The sequence below is a fragment of the Mustela putorius genome, unplaced genomic scaffold (genome assembly GCF_011764305.1).
Source record: "Mustela putorius furo isolate JIRA1106 unplaced genomic scaffold, ASM1176430v1.1 tig00003853_pilon_pilon_pilon, whole genome shotgun sequence".
In the NCBI taxonomy this organism is placed as follows: domain Eukaryota; kingdom Metazoa; phylum Chordata; class Mammalia; order Carnivora; family Mustelidae; genus Mustela; species Mustela putorius.
The window spans coordinates 36,703,060-36,721,431 of NW_025422005.1; the positions used below are offsets into that span (position 1 = coordinate 36,703,060).

Genomic DNA, 18,372 nt, shown 5'->3' on the forward strand with positions numbered 1-18,372 from the left:
AGAGCATGGATCTGAGGTCCTCAGCTTGATCACCATGATGTGGTCATATGAAGGCCACCATACACTTGCTATGATTTGGAGAAGGGAGAGGGTGCCAAGAAAGAATCTGAGTTACTCAGAGGAGACTGCATAAACAAGAAGATTCTGAGACACAGTCCAATAACAATAGTTGAAGGATGGAGGTAGGTGGACATAGAAGAACTGTAACAGGTAAGGTGTGGGACATAATGGAACATACCAGGACCTGGTACTTAGTCTAGATGAAGTTATCACAATTAGAGTTTGTCTAAACTATTAACCCACCAAACAAAACCTGGAATGGAGACTGGGGTGGGGCTTAAGGAGTGGGAGCAGGGACAGGGAGGAGAATAGGGAGTTGTAGCAGAGATTGAGTTTATTGTTCAAAACGGTAAATCCAACACCTAACGTGCCTTTCTTAGCATAAATAAATGAATGAATAATTGAATTTTGGGCAAGGGGGACAGCAGCTTGGGAAGTCAGGTCTGCTGGATCCTAGTTCACCACCTAGTAAGTAATAAGTACCAAAACTGCATTAGTTTCTAATTATTTTGCTACATTTTCCTATTATCTATGCTCTCAAAGTTATGAATGTCTCTTGGATAGATCTGGCTTCATAGGCATGAAACAAGGCCCCATACTCAGAAGCATACTCACATGCTTGGTTTAATGCTTCTCTGTCATCATCTTGAAATTGTTAATGAATTTTTAGCAAGGGGCCTCACATTTTCATTTTGCCCTGGGATCCACAAATTATATAGTGGGCCCTGATCGTATCTGTAGCATCTTCTGTAGCTTGAAATAACACATGGTGGACATTGGCAAATGCTAAAAATCCGAGTGAAGATCAACTGTAAAACATTTACCGACACACCACTAGACAAGTCACACTATGTAAGTGTAATGATTACACATGTCCATTCCCAACTCCCAGATCCCTGTGGGTTCTGACAGAGTTTCAGAGAGGGAAAGGTTTTTGTGTTTGGGTTTTTGTTTTGTTTTTATTAACATATTAGCATATTAACATTTATCTGTGGCCTCAACCTTGGTATTATTTTGAAACCTAAATTCTGACCTCCCATAATTGAAAACTGTCACAGCTGAAGTGTGACACTCCAGAAGGGCATTAAGAAGTTGCCCTGTGGACTCTGAAAAACAATCTGAGGGTTTTGAAGGGGCGGGGGTGGGAGGTTGGGGGAACCAGGTGGTGGGTATTGGAGAGGGCACGGATTGCATGGAGCACTGGGTGTGGTGCAAAAACAATGGATACTGTTACGTTGAAAATAAATTTTAAAAATTAAAAAAAAATAAGTTGCCCGGTGTGGTGCATAAACAATGAATCTTGGAACACTGAAAAAATAAAATTAAAAACAAAACAAAAAAGTTGCCCTGAATGAAGATTCGCCTCAATTGATAAAGGGTTAGAAATCGGAGAACTCGAGACTGCCTCCTCTGGCCAAGCTGGCGCTTTCCCTCCCAGATGTCCTCCTCCCGGGGAAAGAGCGGAACTTGCTGGAGGGCACAGAGTCGCGGTGGGCTGGGCAATCCTCTTCAGGCGCTGGGCGGGGAAAGCCCATCCCCTCCGGAGCCCCGGAGGCCGCCTGCGACCGCGCAGCGCACAGCGATGGAGTCCTCCTGGCTCGAGACGCGCTGGGCGCGGCCCTTGTACCTGGCCTTCGTGTTCTGCCTGGCGCTGGGCCTGCTGCAGGCCATCAAGCTCTACTTGCGGAGGCTGCGGCTGCTGCGAGACCTGTGCCGCTTCCCCGCGCCTCCCATCCACTGGTTCTACGGGCACCAGAAGGTAATGGAAGGGAGGGACGGAGAAGGATGCTTCCGAGGATACCAGGCGGGCGGAGGGATGGGCTGCTTCCTCCCTTCCCTTTCATTGCTGCATCCTGCCCTCTCTGGCTCAGCCTGTGGCTCTCGGCATCTTTTCACTACTCTGGGCTTGCTCCCTCACCAGGTTGCAGGTAAAGAGAAACAAGCCTGGAGCCCCTGGATTGGAAGCTTGCGGGGGGCGGGGGTAGGGCGCTGCTGGGAGGACGTATGTAGAGACTGCCTACAGAAAAAGATCCTCCTGTAATATAGGGCAGTCTCTGTTGCTTCACCTATCTCTTGCATTTATGCACTGCATCTTAAAAATTCCACACGTTGGGGGAGGGTTTGTGCTATGGTGAGTGCTGTGAAGTGTATAAACCTGGCGATTCACAGACCTGTACCTCTGGGGCTAATAATACCTTATATGTTTATAAAAAATTTCTTTTAAAAGCCTTCCACACGAATCGCTTAAAAATAGTTATGTTACTCTAAATATTGCTTATTAACTGCAGAAAATAGGCAAAATAGAACACAATTAGTTGCCACCCTTAGTGCATTACAACCAGAGAAAATGAACTTTTCCCAAGATTTGGGGAAGTAAAGAGCAGCCCCCACCAATCACTCAGAAAGTGATGGCAAATTGAAATGTGTAAGAGGGAGACCTTTACTTTGTGGTCCTCTGTTGTCCAAATCCAGTCTCACCCCAGATTCCTTGTTTTATTCATTCAGCCAGGTTTGAGTGGAATTGTGTGATGGGTGCTGGGATTACAAGCAGAACGGTACCAGCCCTCAGAAGCCCAAGTCAGCCGGGGGAAAATTGGAGGGGGAGACGAACCATGAGAGACTGTGAACTCTGAGAAACAAATTGAGGGGTTTGGAGGGGAAGGGGGCTGGGGGATTGGATGAGCCTGGTGGTGGGTATTAAGGAGGGCACATATTGCATGGAGCACTGGGTGTGATGCATAAACAATGAATCGTGGAACACTGAAAAAATGAAATAAAGTTTAAATTTAAAAAAAAAGAAGAAGAAGAAGAAGAAGACCAAGTCAGATGCATACTTAAACCACAAAGAGAAAATGCAAATACAGGGTAATGAGTGCTTTGATAGAAGCCTAGGGACAGGGGATCTTGGAAGGAAATAGGCTTCTCTACCTAGGGAAGGAAGGAAAGTCTATGGAAATCTGGGCAGAATTTTAAAAGATGGCTGGTGTGGGGAGGGGGGTCCCCAGCAGAGCTAGTATATGATCCTTTGGCTCCCCCACTCCCAGTCGTTCTGCCCAAAAGCAACCACTCTCAACTGCTCTGCCTGTTTATTTCAATCCTTACTGGCAAAATAATATTACTATGTTGGGTTTCTTAATTTAATGATTTTAGATATCCTTTCATTAACTCTCTCATGATGGGAGTAATCACTTATACCTCATCTTTTACTGTCCCAATATAGTTACATTGTGTTTTTTGTTAAATAGAATAATTAATATTTAGATTATTTTGATTATGTAAATGTTTACTTACCACTGATCTAATGGTTGATTTTGTTTCTTTTCTCATAGAACTTTATTTCTCTCCTGGTGTTATTACCTTCCTCCTTTTCTCATATGCTGTTTTTCAAAATCTATCACTATTTTTCCCCAAATATTTTTAATAGATCTGTCAAATACATCTCAACAATATTTCCAAATATTGAAACATATTGAAAAGTCTGTCAGCCTATGTGCTTTTCTGGAGGCATTTCTCCCAACAACCTCACCTCCCCGATCGAAATCAATGTTCTCTAGGCTCGGTACCCAGATAATGTACTACCCTGTGTCCTATATTCTGTTTCCTGGATACTGCGTCTTTTCTTTTTCCTGATTTATTTCATCATTTTTATGGGTAGCTTCTTGAGATTGAGTGAAGGAATGTCAGGTGAATTTTTTGAGCTCTCGAATGGCTGAAAATGTCTGTTAAAATTCATAACTTAATTGATAGTTTGGCTGGGTATAGATTATACTTTGGATATAATTTTCTCTCAGAATTTTGAAGGCATCATTCCATTGTCTTCTACCTTTCAGGATGATGTTGAAAATTCTGATACCTTTCCAATTTTTTTCAGAACACATTTACTGTAGTACAATGTCCATAACATAAAATTTACCATCTTGGGGCACCTGGGTGGCTCAGTATGTTAAGCCTCTGCCTTCGGCTCAGGTCATAGTCTCAGGGTCCTGGGATCAAGCCCCTCATCGGGCTCTCTGCTCGGCGGGGAGACTGCTTCCTCATCTCTCTCTCTCTGCCTACTTGTGATCTCTGTCTGTCAAATAAATAAATAAAACCTTTTAAAAAATTTACCATCTTAACCATTTCTAAAAGGGCACAGTTCAGTGATATTAAATACATTCATAATGTTGTGCAGTCGTTAACACCATCCAACTCCATAACTCTTTTCATCTTGTAAAACTGAAATTCTGTGCCCATTAAACAATAGTTCCCCATTTCTATCTTTCCCCAGCCCCTGGCAAGCACCATTCTATTTTCTGTCTCTACAATTTTGACTAGTCTACAATTTTGACTACTACTATTTCATATAAGTGGAATCGTGTAGTATTTATCTTTTTGTAACTAGCTTATTTCACTTAGCATAATGTCCTCAGGATTCATCCATATTGTAGCATATGTCAGAATTGTCTTTTTTTTTTTAAATCTGAATAATATTTCACTGTGCCTATATACCTTATTTTGTTTATTCATCCATCAGGGGATGTGATTGGTTGTTTCTACATTTTAGCTGTTGTGAAGAAGGGTGTACAAAAATCTCTTTGACACCCTATTTACAATTCTTTTGGATAAGTACCTGGAAATGGGATTGCTGGATCATATGGTAATCCTATTTTTAATTTTCTGAGGAACCGCCACACTGTTTTCCACAGTGGAAGTACCATTTTACACTTCCACCAGAAGAGCACAGGGGTTCCAATTTCTCCACATTCTTACCAACACATGCTGTTTTCTTGGGGGGGGGGGTGTTTGTTTGTTTGTTTGTTTGTGTTTTGTTTTTTCTGACAGTTGTCCCAATGAATCAGAGGTAGTATCTTATACTTTTGATTTGCATTCTCCTAGTGATTAGTGATGTTAAGCATCTTTTCATGTGCTCAGTGCCATTTGTATGTCTTCTTTGGAGAAATGTCTAGTTAAGTTCCTTACCCATATTTGAATCAAGTTGTTTTCTGTTGTTGAGTTTTAGGAGATCTCTATGTATTTTGGATATTAACCACTTATCAGATATTTGCAAATATTTCTCCCATTCCATGTTTTTTACTTCTTACTCCATTTTACTGTCTTTTCATACACAAAATGTTTTAATTTTCATAAAGTCTAATTTGTATATTTTTTCCTGTGCATTTGGTTTCATATTCCAGAAATCACTGCCAGATCCAAAGTTTTTAAGAATTTGCTCTGTGTTTTCTTCTAAGAATTTTACAGTTTAAGGTCTTACATTTAGGTCTTTGAACCATTTTCCATTAATTTTTGTATATGGTGTTAAGTAAGGAAGGGCCCAACTTTATTCGTTACCATGTGGATATCCAGTTTTCCCAGCAACTTTTGTTGAAAAGACTGTCCCTTTCCCTGTCCTGCCACCTTTGTCAAACATCATTTGACCATATATTTGGGGGTTTATTTCTAGACTTTCTATTTTATTCCATTAGCCTGTATGTCTCTCTGTGCCAGAACCACACTGTTTTGATTACTGTAGCTCTGTAGTAAGTATTGAAATCAGGAAACATGAGTCCTTCAGTTTTGTTCTTCTTATTAAAGATGTTTTGGCTATTCAAGCTCCCTTGATGTTCCATATAAATTTTAGGATGGATTTTTCTATTTCCCATTAGATTAGAATTTTCATAGGGATTATATTGAATTGTAGATCACTTTGGGTAGTACTGACATCTTAATAATAAATCTTCCAATCCATAATCATGGAATGTATTTCCATTTGTTTATGTCTTTTTAAATTTCTTCAGAAATACTTAGTTCTCACTATATAAGTCTTTCACCTTGTTGGTTGGGAGTATTTGGTTTTCCAATACTTGGTTTCACCTCCTAAATAGTTTATTCTTTTTGATGCTATTGCAGATGGGCTTGTTTTCATTATTTTCTTTTCAGATAGTTTGTTAGAACATCAACTGGTTTTTGTGTAGAAAATGTAGATTTTCTACATTTTAGTGTAAAAATGCTGCTGACTGCCAAATCTAAGGTTAATTCTTTATGTTTTCTTCTTGGAGTTTTATAGTTCTAGCTCCTTCATTTAGATCTTTGATCCATTAAATTAATTTTTGCATGTTGTGTAAGGTAAGGGTCTAACTTTACTATTTTTTGTGGCTATCCATTTATCCCAGCACCATTAGTAGAAAAGACTATTTTCCCCTCATTGAACTGTTTGGAACCTGAGTTGGAAAAACCCAGTTCTTTTCCTGTGTTTCCCCTTTACTCTCACACTAGGACCATATTCACAACACTTCTGACACCAGGTGTTGGGTGAGTGCCCCCACCTCCAGGCTGCAATCAAGCAATCCTGTGAAACAATGCAATTCTGACACTGTCTACCCAGAGAAAGCATCAGATCTCACAGATTAAGAACTCAGGCCCACAAGACTACCCCCCACCCCATTTCAGATGCCAATGGCAAGTCCAGATGGTTACTGTGCTTCTGACCAATCACCTGTAAGTTGGAGATTCCTGTGACCTCTTCTTTGGATCTGGTTACTATGCTGGAACAGCTCACAAAACTCAGGAAAAAATTAATTTACTGTTTACCAGTTTATTATAAATGGATATGATAAAAGATACAGATGAACATGCAGTTCGAAGTGATGCATTGGGTAAGGTACGTGAGAAGGGGCACAGAGCTTCCGTGCCCTCTCCAGATGCATCACTCTACCAGTACCTCCACATGTTCACTAAACTAGAAGGTCTCCAAACCCTATACTTTTGTAATTCTTACAGAGGCTTCATCATGTAGGTATGATTGAACATTAATTCCATTTCTGGTCCCTCTCGCTCTCTGTAGAATGGGAACTGGGACTGAAGATTCCAAGTTTCTAATTATTGCTTGGTCTTTCTAATGAGGAGCCTCCATCCAAGAGCCCACCAAGAACCAGCTCATTGGAACAAAAGACACTGCAATCAGTTGACTGTAAACATGAAGTTTGTTTCTAGATTCTTAATTCTATTCTATTGATCTATATGTCTGTCCTTATGCCAATACCACACTGTCTTAATTATTTTTGCTTTGTAGTAAATTTTGAAATTGGGAATCATAAGTCTTCCTATTTTGTTCTTTCTTTTAAAGATTTTATTTCTGTGTGTGAGAGAAAGAGCATGAACAGGAGGGAAGGGGCAGAAGGAGAGGAAGAAGCAGACTCTTCTCTAAGCAGGGAGTCTGAGGCGGGACTCTATCCCAGGACCCTGGGATCATGACCTAAGCCGAAGGCAAACACTTAAACCTTAACCAGCTGAGCCACCCAGGTGCCCATATTTTGTTCTTTTTCAAGATTATTTATGTTATTCTGGATACCTCTAGTTTCCATATAAGTTTTAGAATCAGCTTGCCAATGTCTACAAAAAAGCCAGGTGTGATTCTGACAGGGATTACATTGAATCTATAGATCAGTCTGGAAAATATAGTCATGTTAACAATATTAAGTCTTCTGATCTGTGAACATGGGACATCTTTACATTTACTTGAGTATTTTCAAATTTCTTTCAACAATGTTTTATAGTTTTCAGAGTATAAATTTTACATTTATCTTTTTTAATTTGTTTCTGAATTTTTATTCTTTCTGATACTGTTATAGACAAAATGGTTTTATTTTTATTCAGATTATTTGCTGCATTCATAATGTTTTAAAGTCCATAACCTCTTGACTGTCAGTAAATTTCTTGTGTGTGTTTTAGAGAAGGGCCTCTACCAGAGTTTTATAGATGAAAGATGGCTAATATATCAAGCTGACTAATAATACCAACTAACTCTACCTGTTTACATTATTTTATTTTTTTTACCCATTATGTTTCTTTTGACAATTTGCCACTTAGATAGTCACAAGGAACAGCTGGAACTGTTTTCCTTAACCTCCCTAAGGTCCAGTTTGCTCAGATGTAAAATGTAGGTTCTAATCATATCAGCTTCATAGGGTTCCTGGTATAAAGATTAAATAATATAAATCATGGAAAGCCTGATCGTGACAGTACCTAGCTCATAGTAGTGCTTTGTAAGTGTTAGCTATTACTATTTGTCTGGGGACTAAGCATTTTCTGAATATCTCTAAGCAGTGTTTCCTAAATATATGTAAGACATATTTTCAAATGTATTAAGATAATATTGTGGATGAAGAAATATAAATCCATATATTATAGGAGTCACAATGGCTTTCCCTCCTTTTTTGCCCAGTCAGAAGTTAATAAAAGTATAAACAAATGCTTGTGGCTGAGGGTGTCCGTAACAATTTCTAACCTAAAGAAATAATCCTCATATTAAACTGTAATTTCCATGAGGGCAAAGACCTTGCCTGTCTTATCTTGCCCTACATCTCTACTGCCTGGCATATATAGTAAGCCCTTAATAAATACTCACTTGTCTATGGTTTACAAATGAATTAATGAAGGAACATTTGTTTTGTTGGGAGACTTCATTTGCATTGTCAGTGGGTGCTTGTCACTGGCTTGACTGTAGTTAGCAAAAATGAGTCTGTACCATTTCAGGAGCTAGGTTTCAAGAATCTCAACCTCCTCGGGGCCCTAAACTTTCCAGAGAATACTTCATGGGATAAAGGTGCTAACTGGTAACAGAGGAAATTGGGAGCCAAAATTTTCCACTTTTTTCTGAGAGTAAGACAAATCACATGGCAAACTCTGTATGGTTGGTCACACAAGGAAGAACTTGCCAGCCTTAGGGATTCTTTGCAAGTCATGACCCCCACAATCAGGTGTCACTGGGTACACCAGACACACACATACAGGTGCCCCACACACACTCTGGTTATACAAGAAGTGGATATAAATTTATCTTCTTGTCAATGATTTAGAGGAACTGTTTAAATGAGTCAGTAGTAACTTGCTTGCTCAGGCAAAAAGTTCATCTTTGATGGTGGTATTTGTACTCTGGTTTATAAATGTTGGAAGCTGAGAATTTTATTTAAACTTGCTTCAAGATTCACACACCTGTATAAATGAGCCATCTGCTGTTGTGAGGGAAAAGAATGGGATTTTCTTTGTAGATGGAGTGGGCAGGTTTTTAGGGAGAAGCTTTTACTATGAAGTCACAAGAAAGAATCACTCCTCAATAATTAGAAAAAGGAAAAGGGAGAGGAAATAGTGAGCTGGATCATGGGTTATATTCAGTCAACTATCAACTAGCTTCCTACATAGGAAAAATATCTCAGCTTCCAGACTCCACTCCAAATCAGAATGCATGACCTTGGCAGGTGAGGCAGATTCAGGTCTCTTCACCTTCTCATTCGGGAAAACAGCTTACCATAGATGTCATTTGACAGGGACTTATTCTGGGGATGCAACATACATTTACATTGAGAAGATAAATACACAGAACTTCATTAGGTGCTTGGGTGGCATACTCAGTTAAGTGTCTGACTCTTGGTTTCAGCTCAGATCATGATCTCAAGGATGTGAGAATGACTCCATGCTGAGCAGGGAGTCTACTTGAGATTCTCTCCTTCTCCCTCTCCCTCTGCCTCCCCTCAATTCTCTCTCTTTCTCTCAAATAAATAAATAAAATCTTTAAAAAAAAAAAAAAACAGAGATCACAAGTAGGCAGAGAGGCAGGCAGAGAGTGAGAGGGGAAAGCAGGTTCCCTGCTGAGCAGAGAGCCCAATGTGGGACTCGATCCCAGGACCCTGAGATCATGACCTGAGCCGAAGGCAGAGGCTTTAACCCACTGAGTCACCTAAGATTTATAATTTTAAATCTTTTTTAAAATTATACTCCAAGCTTGGACATGCCAAGGAAAGCATGTTTGTGTGAACTTATTGAGGCCCTACCTTCAGCTTGCCTCTGTAAGAGGAGAGGAATCCAGACTGGTTCCTCTAACTTCCTTCACTCTTTTTTTTTCACTACAGTTATTTCAGGATGGTAAAATGGAGAAATTTGAGGAGCTTGTCGAAAAATACCCTTGTGCCTTTCCTTGCTGGGTTGGGCCTTTTCAAGCATTTTTCTACATCTATGACCCAGACTACGCAAGGATTTTTTTGGGCAGAACAGGTAAGAAAAGGGATGAATCTCAGGAACCTAATCCTCCTAGGAGTGATATATAAAACTCACAGACAGGATTCTAATGAATTCCTGAGGCAAAGATTAGAACTCAGCCTTTAAGGGGCCTAGGGACACAATGATGGCTACCAGAGCGGGGGATGGGTAAAATAGGTGATGGGGATTAAGGAGTGAGTGCACTAGTTGTGATGAGCATAGGATGATGTATGGAATTGTCGAATCACTACATTCTACATCTGAAACTAATACAAATTAGTTTCACTGTGTTCACCATCCTGGAATTAAAAAAAAAGAAAGAGAGACCTGGAGAAAGTGGGAGAGGTTTCTGACCAATCCTGAAAGGGACTATAACATGCCACCCAGTCCCTTATCCACCTCAGACTCCCATGGGCCCTTGAGGATGTATCTTAAAGCCAGGCTGGCACCACCAGATCACCAAGGGCTTCCTTTGCCTCTTGGATTTGTGACTTCAGTATCAGTAATAATCCTCACCCCCAAACCCTGCTTGAGCGTAAGTTTTCAGGGGAATTCAGAAGTAGCTCAGCCTCTGGCGTTTCAGGATGTTAACCTGAATGCTAGGTCATTAATTTACCAGTATAACCTCTTGATGGTGGTTCCAATTTTGGTTTTTTGTTTGCATATGTTTGTTTCCTTTTGGGGCACAAGTCACCTAACATCCCTATCCAAGCCTTTTTCAAAGCCTCCGTGGTGGATCATCTCATAGCACAAAATTAAAATATTTGGTATTTGCTCCATCAGCTTTAACTAACTTAGTTTTAACTAAGAGCGTATATTCTAATCTTTCTTCCCTGTCCACTGTTTCCATTACTTCTAGTAAAACCTAATAAAGGAAAACAGCCTTTCCCTGAAACTCTATGTGTCCCGTGCCCTCAGCCCTGATTTGTTTCTTGCCCACCTCTTAAAGGACAAGAGCTGTAAAATACCTCCATGTTAGAATTCATGTGAACCCCAAGAGGCATTCGTCCCCCTTCCTCTGTGGTCTGCCAGCCCCTGCTCTAATCCCTAATCTATTTTCTAAGAAGGATATAATATAATGTCCCAAATCCTGTTCTGGAAATTTGGTAACCCTCAAGGCAATCTCTGTTTCTGTTGGAGAAAGTGTAAATAAAGGAAGAATCTGGGTTTGTGTTCCTGTCTGCCTCCTGGGCTTTGTTGTTCTCTGGTTCCTCAACCAAGACTTGTGGTCTTCCTATGCCTGCCAGGGCTATAAGGGGTGAGCCCTGGGCTCCCTTTTGCTAATTATGCTTAGTGCAGGCAAATGAAGAGAACCTTCACCAAGGTAATTCCCCTCTAATGTTGTCATTTGTTTCCTCTACTTGACTCTGCAGATCCCAAGTCCAAGTACCCACACAAGTTCTTGATTCCGTATCTTGGTAAGTATGTGCAAGAAAGCAGAGTGACTCACTCTCTCATCTGACGTCCCCTTACTATTGTAGAGCATTCCAAAGAAACAAATCAGAATGCTCAAAAGCATTTAAGAGGATGGTAGTTCTTTACTACAAGTTTTCTAAGGGGAAGATCAAGAGGGAGTGCTCAGCCAACACAACACAACTTACTAGGAACACTCTTTGTCCATTTTTCTCTCCAAAGTCTCATCTCAAGGCACATGTATGTGAATTGGTCCCATCTCTGTCTTTAAAACTGCAGCCTCATGTCTTAATTCTTTATTTTATCCTTTCTTCTCTCTTGTTTCTTGGTTCTCCCAAAAGAACCAAAACTTCCCCAGTGCACTTTTGCTCTGAAGTATAGTTTGACAGTATTTAATGAGCAGATAAATTAAGACTTTTAGTCATGTAATTAGTATTTATGTTAGACAAAGAAGGAAATAAATGAAAAAAAATTGTAGGTTTGGGGTTCAGAAGTATTTGGATTTGAGTACTGCTTCCCACTGACTAGTTGAATGTGATTTTGAGGAAAACATCTAATGAGTGTTACATCTCTGGGCCATTGTGAAGATTAAGTGAAGCACATATTTTCTACACTTAGTGTAAAGGCTGGCATTGGACCAGCGCTGGACCATGCACCCCAAGCCTGACATGTTGTAAGCTCTCAGTGAATGATGGAAATTACATAACAATAAACTTCAAGGTCATTTCAAAGCCAAATCGTTAATGATCTTTCTTGCAACAGAAGATTGTAAAACATTGGTCTTCATGAGTGTTTCCATTTCATATCATTTATAGGTGTAAAGCACAGGCTAGGACTCAGGAGGAGACATCTTGGGACAGAGTGGATATTCAGGTCTAGTTCCTTGCAAATTTTGCGTTTAAAGCATAGTTTATGGATTGATTTGGAGTCAAGAGGAGATGAATATTGTTGTGTTTCTACCACAAGCTAGAGGATGGTTTAGATGCCTCATATATACACCTTCAATTAATCTGCACAGCAACACAATGAAGTAGATGCTTGTTATCATACTTATCATTGAGAAAACAAAGGCTCAGGAAGATTAAGTGACTTACTCAGTTACTATACAGGTAGTAGCTGGTAATTTCAGGATTGGCACACTCATCAGGCTACAAAACTTGGAGTCTTCCTCACAATGTTAAATACATCCATCCCAGATGTATGTATCAAAACTCACTATATGAGCACTGCTCTGATTTCCACTCTGTTATGACTACCTGTGTGCCACAATCACCCCATGATGTTGTGTTCCTCACCTCTCCTTCTTCATTTCATCTAATAAAATGGCATGAGGTTTTGTTCCTTTTATTTCTCAAGGAAAAGGACTGCTGAGTCTAGATGGACCCCAGTGGTTCCAGCACCGTCGACTACTAACTCCTGGGTTCAGTGTTAATATCTTGAAATTATATGTTGAGGAAATGGCCCATTCTGTGAAAACAATGCTGGTAAGTGAAGGGACAAAAAGTGCTCTGGTGTGGTGCAGAATGCTTCCAACAAGGAATGGGTTTAACATGTGTACTGGGTAGTGAAAGTGAAAGTTGAGGGTGGTTCCTAGAAATTACCCAATGTTTAATTACCAGCTGAGCAAGAGGTGTCTATGTAAACTTCTGCTTTGGTTCTTTGGGTGATTAAATATGATAAAGATCTGGCCATCTGACTTAGATGTATTTTGAGACCCTGTGGCAGTAAACCAAGTACCAAGTAGTGAGATTCAGATGGTGAGTGCTATAAATGACAGGCAAGGGAACCAGGGCCAGCTATAGTGACTTCAGATTCAGAGGAGACTCAGATTTGCCAGGAAATGTATAGCTGGACTTGATTATGTAGATAATATGGGTAAGGGAATTCTGGGCAGAGTGAGTTAGCATGAACAAAGCATGGAAGTTAGAATGAACTTGCCTGATGGACACAAAGACCCTAGCAAAGTATAAGTGTCTACATGAAAGTTGCAGTTGTGAGTTTCTTCTTGTGGATAGTGGTGGATCATTAGGAGCTGACTTAAGCCTTTTCTTTTTTCTTTCTTTTTTTTTTTTTAAAGATTTTTATTTATTTGACAGAGACAGATCACAAGTAGGCAGAGAGGCAGGCAGACAGAGAAAGGAGGAGGCAGGCTCCCTGCTGAGCAGAGAGCCCAATGTGAGGCTCGATCCCAGGACCCTGGGATCATGACCTGAGCTGAAGGCAGAGGCTTTAACCACTAAGACACCCAGGCGCCCCTGACTTGAGCCTTTTCAAAGCAGCAGGAGAATGTTGGCAGGGCAATATTCCTGTGGGTGGTCTCTGATTGATACATGAGCTCATTCCAAAACTCCACTTGTACCTGGTATATTTTAGATTTTTAAATTTGTACTTTTTAAAAAATCAGACAAGTAATCCATTAATGAAAGTTTTATTAGAAACACTTCAAACCCCACAAACAAAGCTAGAGTTTCCCTCCATCTTTATTTGTAAACCCATCCCTTTTCCCAAGAGAGAACCACTGTTACCCAGTACCAGATTGGTTGGGTTGTCACAGAAACGGATTCAACCTAAGTGGCCCTGGTTGGAGTAAAAAAAAAACAACCCATGTCTCAGCTCTTGGCAGAGAACCAGAGGTGCAGGCGAGGGGGCATAGGGCGGAGGCCATGCTCCTTCCATTCCTGTGCTGCGCAGCATTGTGCACAACTGCAAATTAGCCAGTGGCGGTACTAGGTTTATCTCTGTTTCAATAAAACCCTTCCTCATTTCTCTGTCCCACCTATGCCTGAGACCCCATTCTTGGCTCCTATCCTCTGCTGAACTGTGCTCAAGTGCCTCCAGCCTTGAGCCCCCCACTCTTTGCTCCCATTTCTTCTAAATTTACTTTATTTACTCAGTAAAATTTACATAACTCAAGATGAAAGCAATTGAATAAACAATTGACATTTGGGTAAAAGCTTTTAAAAAAAAATCTCTGCCTTTTTCTTTAGACTTCAAAATGCATAACAGTCCTGAGCAATGGCATAGGTGCTCAACAAATGTAGGTTGAGTTCACTTTAACCATTCAGATTTATTTGTGTTTTACACAAAGAATGCTTATGATGACAAATACATTTTCAACAGGGAAATTTATGGCAGTTTCAGCCACAAAACATCTCGTGTCATGTGAGTAGGTCACTTGGGGAAAGAAGTGGACAGAGGCAGCACTGGACTGGAAGTCACTCCCCAAAGCTGTTCCTTTCATGGCTTCTCTCTGTCCCCCACTTCTGAATTGAAAATGGATAAAGAAGATCCATTCATATAATTTACACACACAATGGAAAATTACTCAGCCATCAGAAAGGATGAATATCTACCATTTGCATCAACATGGTTGGAACTAGAGGGGATTATGCTAAGTGAAAGAAGCCAAACAGAGAAAAACAAATATCATATGGTTTCACTCATATGTGGAACATAAGGAATAGTGGAGAGGACCATAGGGAGGGAAAACTGAAAATGGGAAGAAATCAGAGATGGAGACAAACCGTGAGAGACTCTGGACTCCAGGAAACAAATTGAGGGTTACAGAACCGGGGGGTGGGGTGACTGGGTATTAGGTATTAAGAAGGGCACATGTGCTGATGAGCACTGGTTGTTATACACAACTACTGAATTGTTGAACACTACATCAAAAACTATATGTTGACTAACTGAACATAATAAAAAATTTAAAACTAAAACCAACCTGAGTCAAGGGGCAAAAAAAAAAAAAAAAAGAAAGAAATGTGTTTGGTTTTTCAGTTTGGGTTTTTGTTTTGTTTTGTTTTAGAAAGAGGGTGGGAGGATCAGAGGGAGAGAGAGAATCTTAAGTGGGGCTTGATCTCATAAACCTGAGATCATGACCTGAGCCGAAATCATGTCACACACTTAACCAATTCAGCGACCCAGGTGCCCCTGAATTGAAAATGTTTTTTACAGTGTTCCAAGTTTAAGTGTGGCTATGGTGGTTGGCAGTAGTGATGGTGGGCTAGAGTGTCTAGCAATTTGGGGACTGAAGACGGAGGAAGCCCTGGGAAAATCCTTTGTAATTATAGGTCTGTTTTCCTAGGACTCCGATCTTCTTTAATGCCGTTATGGTAATAACTGAAAGGTCAAAGATACTTAACTCAGCCATTTACCAGACCTGGTTTGCTCCATGCTCCTTCTCTCCCAGCTGGGTGCAGTTTTTCTTTCCTCATGCCAAGTAAGCACTTGCTTAATTTACCTATTTGACCTCTGGCTCCTCCTAGGCCAGCACTCTACCGTACATCCTAAGATTAGGATCAGGGAGGAGCCTTTGGATAAAGGCAGTTTGATGATGATGATGATGTCCTTGATCTTGACTTCCTGTGCCAGGGTAAGTGGGAGAAGATTTGCAGCTCTCAGGACACAGTTGTAGAGGTCTATGAGCATATCAGCTTGATGACCCTGGACATACTTATGAAATGTGCTTTCAGCCAGGAGACCAACTGCCAGATAAGCAGGTCAGTGACAGCAAAGCAAAAAAGACACCTGTCCGCCATCATCTAAGTCATTCATTGACATATTATCCCTGCTTTCTCTTCTAGCACCCATGATCTTTATGTTAAAACAATGTTTGAAGCCAACAAAATCACCTTTTACCGCTTATACAGTTTCTTACATCACGACGACATCATTTTCAAGTTCAGCCCTCAGGGCCACCGCTTACAAGAGATGGCCAAAATTCTACATCAATACACAGGTATTTCTTGCATTTGGGTGGCCCAAGTCTATACACTGTCATAATTGCTTTGTATCTGTCTAGAGGAATAGGTCTCAGTGTGAAAAAAGAAAACATTCTTGTTCTTAATGGAGCTTTTATAGGGACAGTGCTGCTTTAGAAGATCTTACTCGATCCATAGTAGTGGTTCTGTTAGAAGTTTTCTATACCGTGTTCATTATGTACAATTGTTATTAATACAGATATAACAAGGGGACATTTAATATCCCAAAGCATACAGGGCATATGGCTTTTTGTGCAATGTTTGCAGGAGTAAGAACACACCAAAAACACTCAAGCAACATAGGAATGAATACGGGAGCAGAGTGAGCATGGACATGCATTCAAAAGAAGGGGGAGATTGGGTTTGGTGGGCATAGAGTTTCAATTACACAAGATGAATAATTTCTAGAGATCTGCCTGTAAGTTAACAGTACTGTATTGGGCATGTAAAAGTTTGCTAAGTGGGCAGATCTCATGTTAAGTGTTCTTACTATAATAAAAAATAAATAAATAAAAGAAGCTCCATTTGGCGTGCCTGGCTGGCTCCGTCAGTAGAGCATGTGACTCTTGATCTCTGGGTTTTAAGTTCAAGCCCCATGTTGGGCATAGAGGTTACTTAAAATAAAATCGTTTAAAAAAAAAAAAAAAGCTCCATTCAAAAATGGTTTTGGCAAGACTTATACATAAAAGTTGAAATAGATTAAGCCTTTTTTTTCAAGATTTATTCATATTAGAGACAGAGAGACAGAGAGAGCACAAGCAAGGGGAGAGGCAGAGAGAGAGAGGGAGAAGGAGGCCTCCCACTGAACCAGGAGCCCAATGCAGGGCTCGATCCCAGGACCCTGGAGATCATGACTTGAGCCAAAGGCAGACACTTAACCATCTGGGGCCCCCAGGCACCCCAAAAGATTCAGCTTTTTAAGCAATTCAACATTATTTTTCATCAACACCATAATAGAGAGTATTTATCAAGAAGTTAATGAATCCTTCCTTGGCTCCACGACTTAGTGGCAGTGTGACTTTGGGCAAGTTTACTTACTGCTTTGTCTCAGTGTCATCTGTAAAATGAGGATAAAAGGCAACCTATCTCCTAGGTTTGTGGTGATGATTAAATATGTTAACATACATAAAGCACTTAGACCATTGCCTCACACTGAATAAATGTTAAACATAAAATGTAGTTACTTTAGCAAACATATATGCCTCAAAGAAATTTACAAGACACACCAACACATGCACAGCTACACAAACATAGATACACAGGAATGTAGATATTATGAGGAGGACACTCAGGAAAGCAGGTTAGGTTAACAATTTAAGACACAGGGGTGCCTGGGTGGCTCAGTGGGTTAAAGCCTCTGCCTTTAGCTCAGGTCATGATCTCAGGGTCCTGGGATCGAGCCCTGCATTGGGCTCTCTGCTCAGTAGCAGGCCTGCTTCCTCCTCTCTCTCTGCCTGCCTCTCTGCCTACTTGTGATCTCTGTCTGTCAAATAAATAAATAAAATCTTAAAAAAAAAAACAGTTTAAGACACAGATGAACATTATATATAGCAGTAGTTCCAAACTTGTCCACATTGTGGCCCAACAGAATATTCTAAATTTGTATGGCTCATTAGAGTGGATCTGGGAACACCTATGAAGGGCTTGGTGAAAAAATTCTTTACTATTTCTTTATGTTACATAATTACGATGAAAAAACAAAATGCAGAGTATTGGGGGAAAATGTTAAATTTGTTCAAAATAAAACCTTTTCAAAATTCTTATTTTTTTGTTGTTAAATTTATTTTTTTTTATTGCATCTGGATTTTAAGTAGTAGTCACTAGCCTTCCCTTGTTCTAGGTTATCTCAGCCCTTGCTCTAATGACAGTTTGGGCTAGGTATGTCTTTATTATATGGGGAGCTGTTCTGTGCGGTGTAGGACTTCTAGCTGCATCCCTGATATCTACCCTCTCAGTGCCAGTAGGACTCTGATAGTTGTGGCAACTGAAAATGTCTCCAGACATCGCTCAATGTCCCCTGGGATCAAAATTATCTGCAGTTGGGCTGCCAGAGTGACTGAGTTAGTTAAGCACCCAACTCTTGATTTTGGCTCAGGTCATGATCTCAGGGTCGTGAAATTGAGCC

General features: G+C 40.4%; 1 protein-coding gene across 1 annotated transcript in view; it reads left to right on the plus strand.

The window, feature by feature from the left end:
• The first annotated feature begins 1,481 nt into the window (after window positions 1-1,481).
• Window positions 1,482-18,372, plus strand: part of LOC101672065 (cytochrome P450 4X1) — a 47,540-nt gene continuing 30,649 nt past the window's right edge. The window contains exons 1-6 of the mRNA XM_004740369.3: window positions 1,482-1,819; window positions 9,945-10,086; window positions 11,445-11,489; window positions 12,841-12,968; window positions 15,859-15,986; window positions 16,071-16,225. Of these exons, the coding sequence (XP_004740426.2) occupies window positions 1,499-1,819; window positions 9,945-10,086; window positions 11,445-11,489; window positions 12,841-12,968; window positions 15,859-15,986; window positions 16,071-16,225 (919 nt within the window). The 5' untranslated portion in view covers window positions 1,482-1,498. The remainder of the gene's footprint in view (window positions 1,820-9,944; window positions 10,087-11,444; window positions 11,490-12,840; window positions 12,969-15,858; window positions 15,987-16,070; window positions 16,226-18,372) is intronic.